This window comes from Muscardinus avellanarius, assembly GCF_963383645.1.
Source record: "Muscardinus avellanarius genome assembly, chromosome: 11".
Taxonomy (NCBI): domain Eukaryota; kingdom Metazoa; phylum Chordata; class Mammalia; order Rodentia; family Gliridae; genus Muscardinus; species Muscardinus avellanarius.
Window position 1 is genome coordinate 86852002 of NC_137797.1, and position 11881 is coordinate 86863882.

The following is an 11881-nucleotide window of genomic DNA, read 5'->3' on the forward strand; positions in this document are numbered from 1 at the left end:
ACTAACATAAATAATGAATCTCCACAGATAACCAATCTTAGTTGTCTGTTGGATGGAAAATCTTGTTTCTCTAGTTCTGGAGTGTGTTACCTATTTCTTCTTTGTAGTTAATCTCTTTGAGTATTTTCTCTAGTGCTGGTTTTGAAGACATAAATTCTTTCAGTTTCTGTTTGTCATGGAAGCTTCTTATTTCTCCTTCTATTTTGATAGAAAGTTTTGCTGGGTAGGAAATTTTTGGCTGGAAGTTGTTTTCTTTCAGAGTTTGGAATATGTTACTCCAAGCCCTTCTGGCTCTCATAACTTGGTTTGGGAAGTCTGGAGTGATTCTAATTGGTTTGTCTCTGAATGTCACTTGGCCCTTTGCTTTTGTTGCCTTTAAGATTCTCTGCTTGGCTTCCACATTGGTCATTTTGACAATTATGTGGCGTGGGGATCCTCTTCTCCGATCCTGTCTAAAGGGAGTTCTATAAGTTTCCTGGATCTGTGTATCGACCTCTTGCTCTATGTCTGGAAAATTTTCTGCTATTACTTCCTTGAAGAGATTGTTGATCCCTTTGGTTTCACTTTCTTTTCCCTCCTCTATTCCAATTATTCTTAGGTTAGCTCTCTTAAGATGGGCCCATATTTCTTCAATATCAGATTCCTGCTGTCGGATATTTTTTCCTAGATTAGAAACTATGTGTTCATTTTTGGATTGCTCATCTTCTAAGAGCGAGATTCTGTTCTCCATGTGTTCTAATCGGTTGTTTGTGCTTTGAATTGAGGCCTTTACTTCATTAATTGCATCCTTTATCTCTTTTTGGCTCTCTCTGAGTTCTTTTCGAAGCACCTCTATTATTTCTACAGTTATTTTCCTGATTTGATCTTCTAGAAATCTCTGATTTTCAGTTTTATCGGGTTCTGATGTTGTGGGGTTGTGGGCATTTATTGCTCCAGTATTATTCCTCTTTCCCATGTTTTCGGATGTTTGTGCCTTCTCTGGGTTCTTCCCTTGGGTCACTATGACTTCACTTAAGGTGCTCTGGATCTCGAGTCAGTAGTATCTCAGACCCCACTACTCCTTTACTGGGTTGTATCACAGAGTCTCCGACCCAGAGAGTCAATAGAGGCTGCTTTAGACTGTGGGGGGTGCCAGGTTGCACGTTCTCCTATGGTGTGATATCTCGGCCACCGCCCCTCCCCCACTGGGTCAAGTCCCAGGGAGTACAGTACTGGGATTTCTCCTCTGTGGCCCACAATTTGACTCACTGTTCTTGAGTATGCAGATGTAGCTGTACTGGCCTCGCTGGATTCGGTGCTGCTGCCGCCGGTGGCAATATGGCGCCGCTGCTCGGCTGTGGGGCTGGTGTTTTTCTTCTTGTTTTTGGTTTCCACTCTGAATCCCTGCAGCGTGTGCTGAGCTCGGCCACTGGGAACTTTAGATGCTCTCTGCGCGGAGAAATCCCGCCTGGCTGTTCCGCAGTGGCTCACCTCGGCTTGCTGTAGCCGTCCCGTGAATTCGCCGGCAGTATGGCGCTGCTGCCGCCGCGTCTGCCGCGTCCTCGGGCGTGAGGCCGGTTATCTCCTCTGTGGCTCTGTTCTCAGTCCGCTTTCTCTCTGGAGCCTGGTGATTTTTTGTTTCACTGGTGATGGTGTTTTCTGGCTATGAAAGGCGCTGATTTTGTGGTAACGGAGGTTTGTTGTTAGCGCGGCTCTTAAGCCCCGCTTTTCTCGGTCGCCACATTCTAGCTCTTTATTATTTTTTGTTTTAAAATGGGATCTTGCTAGGTTGCTGAGAGTCTTACTGTGTTGCTGAGGCTTTTCTCAAACTTGCAATCCTCCTGGGATTGTAGGCACATACTACAACACCTGGTTAATTTCTACCTTTTTGTTGTTACAAATCATACTGAGGTGACCATGCTGTGTATAAAATATTTTAACTTAGACATTAGTACACGTATAGTTAATAAGATATTAGAGAGAGAGGCACAGGATGGGGCTTGGTCAGAGGTGTTCAGGGTTACCTGGGAGACTGTAGAACTAGCGATAGGTAGAACTGGGAAAAAGAGAGGGCTGGGGCTTGGAAGGAAGATGCTAGATTCGGTTGTAGCTGTTCTGTTTGGGTGGAGAAGTCCAGTGCGCAGAGGGAAGGTGCTGCTAGCTGTGCAGATCTGAGTGTTTGGCTGCGGGTGGCATGAGGTCTCTAGAGGAACGTGGCAGCAAGTGAGAGTGGGCTTCCCAAGGTCTGCATTTTGAGACATCCACAGTCAGTCTGGCATCCACGCTAGGGAGAAAGAGGAAGTGACGAAGGATGGGGTGATCCAGAGTCTGCAGTGTCTTGGCCCTCCTGTGATGCCTGCAGTGTTGGTACTATGTAGGTGTTCAAGAATAATCCTCTGCAGGATACGTTTTTTCTGCTCATCTCTTACTGTCTGAAATCACTTCATTGTAATTGGGTACATCACTAGTTTTTTTCTGAGGTAATAGTTTTCTTCTTGGTCTCTCTTCCTCCCTCTCCTACACACCCCTGAAATACAACAGATGTGCAGAACCGGGACGCTGCCTGGTACCAGCTGCTGATGGCACCGCTCAGTGAGGACCAGAAGAGGGCGCTGCAGGAGGTGTACACGCTGGCGGAGCACCGGAGGACGGTGGCAGGTGAGCCAGTCGTCTCCCAGCGGATGGCCTGTGTCGAATGTCAGTAGTCAGCCTCTTGTGATGAGCCGGGAGGCACCTGAAGACAGCTTTTGTCCTAGAGAACAACCATTCATGATAATGAGGAATTGTCATTATTGCACGGTGGTTCTTATTGGTGCTGGAGATTCAACCCAGGAATATTCTTCCTTTGAGCTAGACCCTCAGCCCTATTTTAATTTTTATGTTGAAATAGGGTGTTGGTAAGTTGCTGAGGGTCTTGCTAGGTAAATGAGACTGGCCTCGAACCTGCAATCCTCCCCCAGCCTCCCAAGCACTGGAATTAGAGGCATTTGCCATCATGCTCAGCATGGTTGGTCTTTGTAAATCATTCCTAATGTCTTAGGTCTGTTTATCATTGGTGTTCTCATTCACATCCTTATCTTAGAGCTAAAAGTAAGAAATAAGGGTTGGGGTGAGTCTTGCTGAGGGAGACTTAATCATCTGGACACCCACCTAAACATCTCAACACAAGGTGAACAAAGGTACTTCTTGAATTCTTACAAGGAGCTTGTATTCTTGGAAATGAAATGCTGTAGCAGTCATCTTTCCATTTCTGTGACAAAATACTTGAGAAAACCAGCTCCTAAGGAGGAAAAGCTCATTTGTCTCATCCATTCAGAGATGTCGGTCCATGGTCACTTGGCCCCGTTGCTTTTAGGCCTGTGGTGGCAGAAAACTGCTTGGCCCAAGGTGGCTGGGAAGCACAGAGAGACAGACAGACAGACAGACAGACACCAGAACCCTAGCGTCCCTCTCAAGTGCACGACCCCAGTGACCTGACTCTTCCCATGAGCCCACCTGGTACAGGCTTCACCTCCTCCACTGGTGGCACAGGCTGGCAACCAGACCTTTAGCACATTTATGATCTAAATCATAACAAGTTCTCTCCATTTATATGATTTTGGGGGCTTTATGTGTTTGTGACTCGGTTGGCTTTCAGCTCTTAAGCTAGAGAAGTTATTTTATGTTGAGATCGTCACTTCTGGATTAACAGAGAAAAAAGATTCATGAGTATAAAGATACTTTATAGGAAGCACCACGAACAATGCATCTCGAGTCCAGGCTCTGGTTCTCCTGTGTACACTTAGGTCTTCAGGCCCATCTCAGCCCTCCTGCCGTGACAAGTCTGGGCTCCTTTCAGCAACAGACACCGTGAAGCTTTGGAATCCAGCTTTGAGACTTGTTTTCATTTCACTCATGTTTAGCAAACAGTTTTTCTATGACAGTAAACAGAGCTACTTACTGACGTGGATCTGTTACAGGCGGCATTCAGTTCGGTAGAGTGATGAATACCGTGAGTCCCGTTTCCTTGCAGTTCTACGTACATAAGGCATCTGGCTCGAGATTATTTCCAAGTAATCTTCTTTTCTGTTTCTCTTTTTTAACTGCTAGAGGCAAAGGAGAAGATTGAACAAGAGGGAGGCTTCATGTTTGAAAACAAAGGAGTTCTCTCTGCATTTAACTTTGGGACTGTGCCCAACAACAGCTGAAGGAAGGAGGTGGGCCGGCCAGCGTCGTGGCTGTTGTACTTGGCGAGGGGGCTGAGGCCGAGGGTCCGCGGGGCGCTTTGCACCTCCTGCTGTCACATGCCCATCTGGCGGCAGCAGTGCTCTACCCACTCTCCCTCTGCCCTCTGGCTGTTCTTACCCTGAAGTGTACATTTTCAACAGCTACTTTGATGTATGGAATGAAAGAGAAACGGAATCATGCATTGACAAGGACAAGCCACGCGCGCCAAAGGCTGAAAGCCCAGTGGTTTCTAGAGGATTGGATCGACTTGCGGGTCTCAGGTTCTCACCAGGCAGAGTCAGTGGATTTATGCAGATAACAGTGCCTTCTGTCGTACATGAATTACCAGAAACTTTTTTTTTTTTTTTTGGTGTGCATTGCAATTTTTTAAAACATAAGACACATTTCTAGATATAATGTAAACCTTGGTTATCTGTCGACTTATTCTGCATTTTACTCTGTGAATTGACTAGTAGGCAGTTAGCTGCAAGTCACTCTGGTTTCAAAAACATCACTGCTCCCTCCGCCCACCCTCTGCAGGGGCTTTCTTCAGGGGTTATAAATACGCACTGGCTCTGGTTGTCCTCAAGCTCTTTTGTGGCTTCCTTAACAAGTGTCTTATTCCCTCTTCCTTCATATGTTTCTGCTTTGAAAGCAGTGGTATTTCTTTCAGGAACAACACATATGCATATCAATTTCCTTCATAACTTGGCAAGTTTAGAACACAGCAGTTTCTTGGCAGCAGGTGGCAGGGGCTCTTCAGTTGCTGCAGTTATTAGCAAGCCTGAGTGTATGTGGAATCATGGACTTGATTATGCAGTGAAGTGATGATCATACCTTAAGCACACTGAACTTTTGGGAGGCCAGTGCTGCATAACACGCTGTCTTCCAGCGGGGGCTTGCATCTTCAGAAACGCATCATTCCACCTGGGTTGGACCAGGGTCCGTATCATTTTATCAAGATTTTTATTTTAATTTAGCCACAAGACCCAAACAATTCTTGCTTCCTCACAATTGGATTTTTCTCCAACCTAATTTGTTTTTGCTTTAATTATAGCTCATTTTGGCTTCTTAAATTTTCCAAGGATTGGGTATATTGGCTAGCTGTGTTCTTAGATGGGAAATGTAAGAGGGCATGTAGGAATAATTGCAGATGGGATTATTTCCTGTTCAAGACCAGAATATCTTAGTGTTTTAATTCCGTACAATGAAAATGTATCTTTAGAAATTACATATTACTGGATATGATATAGATTTTTCATTTTTTGTGAAATGTCTACAAATTACCCATCAGTGACTGGCGGGATTTTTTCCAGGGACTTCCTATATTACAATCTCTTAATCACAGTAACTCCTTTTTTTAAAAAAATTCTAGACTATTTAAGTAATTTTTACAGAAGTAGCCTGAAAAGGCATGAGTTTCAGAATTAAATGACCCACTGCTTTTCCATCCCTTACTTCCTAAGGAATCGAAGTTGAATCTTATGATGGTGTTGAGAGAAATTTTAGAGAGCTTTGGAACTCTTTTTTTTTTCTCCTCATATTTCATTTGGTCTGATTTTAACACAAGTAATATGCCTTTACACTGGGTTGTAAGAGGCATATGATTTTAAATATTTTTTTTTCTTTGTGATGTATTCAGTATTAAAGGGAAAGAAGTATTAATGTGCATCACCCTCTCTTATTTTCGAAGCCAGGGAAGTTGTATGGTTTTGTTACCAGCAGTGCTAACCTGAATGTGATCTGGTTACTCGGGAAATGCAGGAACTTACATGAATGTACTGTACAATAAAACGCGGACTGATTCCCAAGACTCTGAACTCTCTTTGTGTGGAATGTTTTTTGAAGTCTGTAGGCGCTTTAAGCAGGCAATAGAATCTCATTAGTACGTTTTCTTGACCTCTGGGGGCCTGGAGCACAGCGAGTCTTGGTCTGGGGTGGGGGCAGCGGGGGCTCCTCTGCGCTGACACAGGCCACACCAGGAGTGGCAGGGAGTCGGATGCCAGCTCGTGAGCCTGGGTGTCCAAATGGCAGAAGCTTTGCAAAAGCAAAGGACATTGGCCTTCACAGGAAGGGGACGGGCAGGAAGGGGAAGCGGCTGCCATCAGATTAGGAGTGGTCTAAACTGGTGGGTGAATTCTGGCCTGGATCTCAGAGCTTCCCTTTTGAACAGTGTGAGGGACAGTACGAGCCTTCTCCACACCTCTAAAGTATGTTAACCCCGAACCAGTACCTTGTAAATCAGTGAAAAATTTTAAGATAGAGAACAATTCTTTGGGAATTGTCGCTTAGGCAATAGAATGAACTGCAATACAGTTTTCTGTTCAGCAAGAGACTGAAAACTGTTAAATCCATGGAGGAAATCAAGGGGAACTTGACCATGTAGTAAGGACTGCCTCTGCGTGTGTGCACACATGCGTGCACACACACACACACACACACACACACACACACACACACATCAAAAATGATGCTGGGTGTGGTGGCTCATGCTTGTAATCCCAGTACTTGGGAGGTGGAGACAGGAGGAACACAGGTTCGCAGCCAGCCTCGCCTACTTAGGCTCTCCGCAACTTAGTGTGAGGACTCTATTTCAAAATAATCAACAATAGGGTTGGGGGTGTAGCTCGGAGGTAGAATGCCCTGGGTTCAATCCCCAGTACACTGTCCCCCAAAGTCTTTCCTCTCCTTACTTTCCTGTCTCCACTGAGGCTAATGTGCAGTGCTGACTGGTTGTGCTGGGAACTTGGGCCGCCTTGCAAGAAGAAACCAGTGTTTTCTACTTTGTGGATGTGCTAAGCTTGAAGCAGAGGGCAAACAAATGTGGTGCATTTGCTAGCTAAGAGGCACGTAGACAACAGAAAGCGTGCAGCCAGGAGGCAGGGAGGCCGGGCCAGGCAGCAATGCTGGTGGAGGAAGGGCTCTGCTGTCTGGGGATGAGAATGGGTGCACGCGCTTCCTGCAGGGCAAGTGAGACCTTGGAGGTCACCTAACTTGAAAAAGCCATTTCCCAAGTAGATGGGTCCCTCCCAAGATTTTCCAAAGGATTTGGACTATGCAAGGGTTAAGATCAGCCAGGAAAGGGTGATCTTATGGAGAATTTCCCTTCAATGAAGCCCCAGACTAACCTGGGAAGGATGGAACTTCATAGCAAGCACCTTCCAGCTATGGCCCAGGGTCACAACAGTGCCCTCTGTTTCTCCTCTTTGACAGTCATGCTCTCCTGGGAGTTTCCTGAAGCTGGACCTTCACCCTTGGCTGATTCCATAGTCTCACTCCTCTTACCCTATCTCAAGCACACCGCTGGACCAGAATTCCAGTCGCATTCCAGTGCCTGCGGCTCTGCCTGGAGTTGCTCACACTGCTGGGTATTGGCTTGAGGACAGAGATTGCTTTAGAACCCAGGGGCATTCTACCTCTGAACTACATCCCCAGCCTTATTTTACTTTTTATTTTGAAACTGGGTCTCACTAGGTTGTAGAGGGCCTTGCTAAATTGCTGAGGCTGGCCTTGAACTTGTGCCTCTCCTCTCTCAGCATCCCAAGTACTGGGATTATAAATATGTGCCAGCACACCCAGCCTTGTCATATTTATAATACCCTGCTTGAAGTGGCCACGCATGGTTAGTAGAATGGACAAATGGATATCTGAGGTTCTGCCAATGAGCTTAGGAGTTAGAGACATCTCACAGGCCATTCCCAGAGACTCCAGAATGGAGCCTTGCGCTTTGATTTTAGTCCGCCTAGGACATTTTTTGATTTGTTTTGCTTGTGGCAATGGAGATTGAACCCAGGGGCATTCTACCTTTGAGCTATATACCCTGAGCTCGCTTTATTTATTAATTTATTTATTTTAGTTTTTTGGTGGTACTGGGGTTCCTGGAAGCCCTTCTACCTCTGGGCTACCCTCCCAGACCTATTTTATAATTTTTTAAAATTATTTTTGGAAATAGGGTCTCTTAGCCAGCGCGGTTGGCTTCGAACCTGTGAAGGTCCTCCTGTCTCCACCTCCCAAGTGCGGGGATTACAAGCATGCGCCACCATGCCCGGCTTATTTTTTATTTTGAAACAGTCTCACTAAGTTGCAGAGGGCCTCACTGAGTTTCTGAGGCTGGCCGCAACCTGCGATCTTTCTGTCTCAGTCTCCCAAGTACTGGGATCACAAGCATGGGCCACCGTATCTTGTTTGGGATTTATGTCTACAAGAGTAAGATGATAAATTTGCCTCATAAGCCATTAAGGGAGTGGCACTCTTTACAGTAGCAGTAGAGAATAAATATGCAGGCCCTGGTGAGGGACAGGTACAGGAGAAGTCTCAACTTGGAAGTATTACGTGTTGTGGGTTGGACATTTTGATTATTCATTTAAGTTCATGTTTTGCATTATAGAATGATTGTGACTTATTATTACCTAAAGTTTGAGGCCAGCCTCAAACTTGAAATCCTCCTGTCTAAGCCTTTCAAATACTGGGATTGCAGGCATGCACCACCATGCCTGACTCTGCTAAGGGGTTTTATTTAAAAGCAATAAATTAAATGTAAAAAGAGAGTGGAAGATAAAATTGCATTTTGATTATATTCTGTGGGTTGTGAATGATTACTGTACTTTTTAGTATAGTATCTAAATATAAACTGTTACCAAATCATTATATTTATATTTATTTAATTTTTTTATTTAAAATTTATTAAGTCACCCAGAAAATATCTTGACATTAAGCTTTGTGCATTTCTGAGAGTTCTGTGAGAAACTTAAGATCCGGTCATTAAATTCTTTTTGTACTTGGATTAGCTAGAGCTGGATGCTGTTTCTTGTACCTAAGAAGGTTTCCTGAGGTAGGAGGGAAGAAGCATTTTGCCTCTGGAGAGACACCACACTCTTCTTTGCTGGGATATGCAGCCTCCAGCCTGGCCCCCCTGACCTTGCCAACCATGAGTAAGTCCCTGTCGCGTGGCTCTGCCCGTAGTGTGTGAGGGAGAGGTCCCGCTTCATCCCTCTCAGGATCAGGTGATGAGCACCGTGACTTGGGTCGTGGGTGCCCTCTCTCTCTCGGGCTCTCTCACATCATTTGCTCGGTGGAGGCACCTCCTGAGCAGCCTAGGGCTCGTCTGTGGGTCTGACTGAAGCCCCGCCAAAGACACACAGGTACACCTGGAGCAGATGCGTCCTCCTCGTCAGGTCTGCAGTCTGCAGCCTTGGGACAGCTCCTTAGTCACCATCACCGACCCTCTGATACTGGAAGACAGGAAGACTGGCGTTTTGAGCTTCAAACTGAGGACGATTTGTTTCGCATAGATAAGCAATGCACTGTTCATGGATCCAATTTGAGAGGAGACAGGCAGGGAAAAGGATGTAATATTTTTTTATTTCCAAAAATATTTTATTTTTGGTTTCAGGGATTGAACCCAAGGGCATTCTACCTTTGAGGCACACTCCTCATCCTTTAATTTTTACTTTTTAATTTATTTTTATTTTATTTTATTTTTTGGTGGTACTGGGGTTCCTGGAAACCCTTCTACCTCTGGGCGACACACCCAGACCCATATATATATATATCTATATTTTTTTTGGTGGAAACAGGGTCTCTTAAGCCAGCGCTGCTGGCTTCGAACCTGCGCGATCCTACTGTCTCCACCTCCCAAGTGCGGGGATTACAAGCGTGAGCCACCACGCCCAGCTTGCTGTTAGATCTTGGTGCTACCCTGTAGGCTCTTGGTTCTGCCTCCTGAGATGGCTGGGCATGGTGGTATGCCTCTGTAATGCTAGTACTTGGGAGGCTGAGACAGGAGGATCACGGGTTTATTTTTGTTTTTAATTTTATTTATTTTTGCGGTACTGGGGATGGCACTCAAGGGTGTTCTACCTCCTAGCTACACTCCCATCCCTATTTTTTGTTCTTTATTTTGAAACAGGGTCTCACTGAGTTGCATAGGGCTTCACTAAGTAGCTGATGCTGTCTGTGAACTTGGATCTGCCTGTCGCAGCCTCCATAATGCTAGGATTACAAGAGTGTGCCACCATGCCCATCTAGGATTACAGGTTTGGCTTTTTTGGGGGGAGGGGTTGTGTGTGTGTGGGTCTGGGGATGGAACCCAGAGGCATTCAACCTCCGAGCTATACACCTTGCTCTATTTTTTATTCTTTATTTTGAAACAGGGTCTCACTAAGTTGTGGAGGGCCTCACTAAGTAGCTGAGGCTGTCCGCAAACCACAATCCTCCTGTCTCAGCCTCCCAAATGCCGGGATTACAAGCGTACGCCACCACACCCAGTTTAGGATTACAGGTTTAAAGCCAGCCTCTGCAATTTAGCAAGACCCTGTTTCAAAATGTGCACACCTATAATCCCAGTACTTGGGAGGCTGAGATAGGAAGGTCACAGATTTAAGGCCAACCTCAGTAATTTAGCAAGAATCTCAGGGACTTGGCAAGTTCCTGTTTCAAAATAAAAATTAAAAAGGGCTGAGGATGTAGCTTGGAGGTAGATTGCCTCTGCGTTCAATCACCAGTACCAAAAAACAAAACAAAAGTTACACTAGTTAAATCAGGAAGGAGGTGATGGTCTTTACCAGGCTAGCAATTGTGTGGAGATTATCCTCTTTATAAGAATTTTACCTGACACCAGGCCTCTGGGAACATTTGTTCACTTTAAAATATAAATTAGACAAACACATTGACATCATTGTCTGCCCTAAGGGATTTTTCCTTTATCATGATCTTAATGAAAAATTACCACTTGGTTCTCCTTCAGCAGGCAGAAGTTGGAGTGTATAGATGAGATTTTTCATATACTTAGAAATTGGTTAAAAATAAAAGCTTTGTATCAAGCCAGGCGTGGTGGCGCACACCTTAATCGAGAACAGCCTTAGCAAGTAGTGAGACTCAGCAACCTAGAAGACGCTGTTTCCAAATAAGAATAAAACTCCCCACCTCCTTTTCATAAATCCCATGTGCCCTTGAACCTGTGTTCCTCCTGTCTTAGCCTCACAAGTACTGGGATTACAGTGGTGGGCTACCTTGCTCCGCTATTTGTGTATGTGTTTTGACTTGTACCATCTCAAAATCCTAAGGAAGGTGAACAATCTCAAGATAAAAGAGCCAGTGTGTCCAGAATAGTGTCCCATGGCTGGCTATGCCTCTTTCTTTTAGATCTAAAACCCTATCCAGAGCCGGGTGTGGTGGCACACGCTTGTAATCCCAGCATTTGGGAGGCTGGGACAGGAGGATCGTGGCTCAAGGACAGCCTCAGATACTTAGGCCCTTTGCAACTCAGTGAGACCCTGTTTTTTAACTAAGTGAGACCCTGTTTTTAAATAAAAAATAAAAAAATAGGGCTGGAGGTGTAGCTCAGAGGTAGAATGCCCCTGGGTTCCATCAGTACTACAAAAACCCAAAAAACAAACCCACAAAACCAAAAAAACCCCAAAAAACTATCCATATTGCTTGATTGATAGAAAATGCTTCATTCAGACTTGTTAAGTGAAATCTGGAATCTATATGAATAAACACACATACATAAAATATAATAGGAAATAATATCAATGCACATATATAAGATATAATAGGATATAATAGGAAAAAATTGGATTTAAAATAGCACTTTTAATTTTGACATTTGAGTAAAACTATGAGAAAAATAAACCAAATAAACTAAGAAGTCTAGCTGGTAGAAATGAGTTCAGGACTGCTGCTAATGATGCAC

At 44.8% G+C, this 11881-nt stretch overlaps 1 protein-coding gene across 1 annotated transcript in view; it reads left to right on the top strand.

The window, feature by feature from the left end:
• IPO8 (importin 8) overlaps window positions 1–4166 on the top strand; it is a gene marked incomplete at its 3' end in the record, with an annotated part of 70770 nt that extends 66604 nt beyond the window's left edge. Inside the window, exons 24-25 of the mRNA XM_080704934.1 lie at window positions 2521–2637; window positions 4069–4166. Coding sequence (XP_080561060.1) covers window positions 2521–2637; window positions 4069–4166 — 215 coding nt within the window. The remainder of the gene's footprint in view (window positions 1–2520; window positions 2638–4068) is intronic.
• Window positions 4167–11881: the final 7715 nt, after the last annotated feature.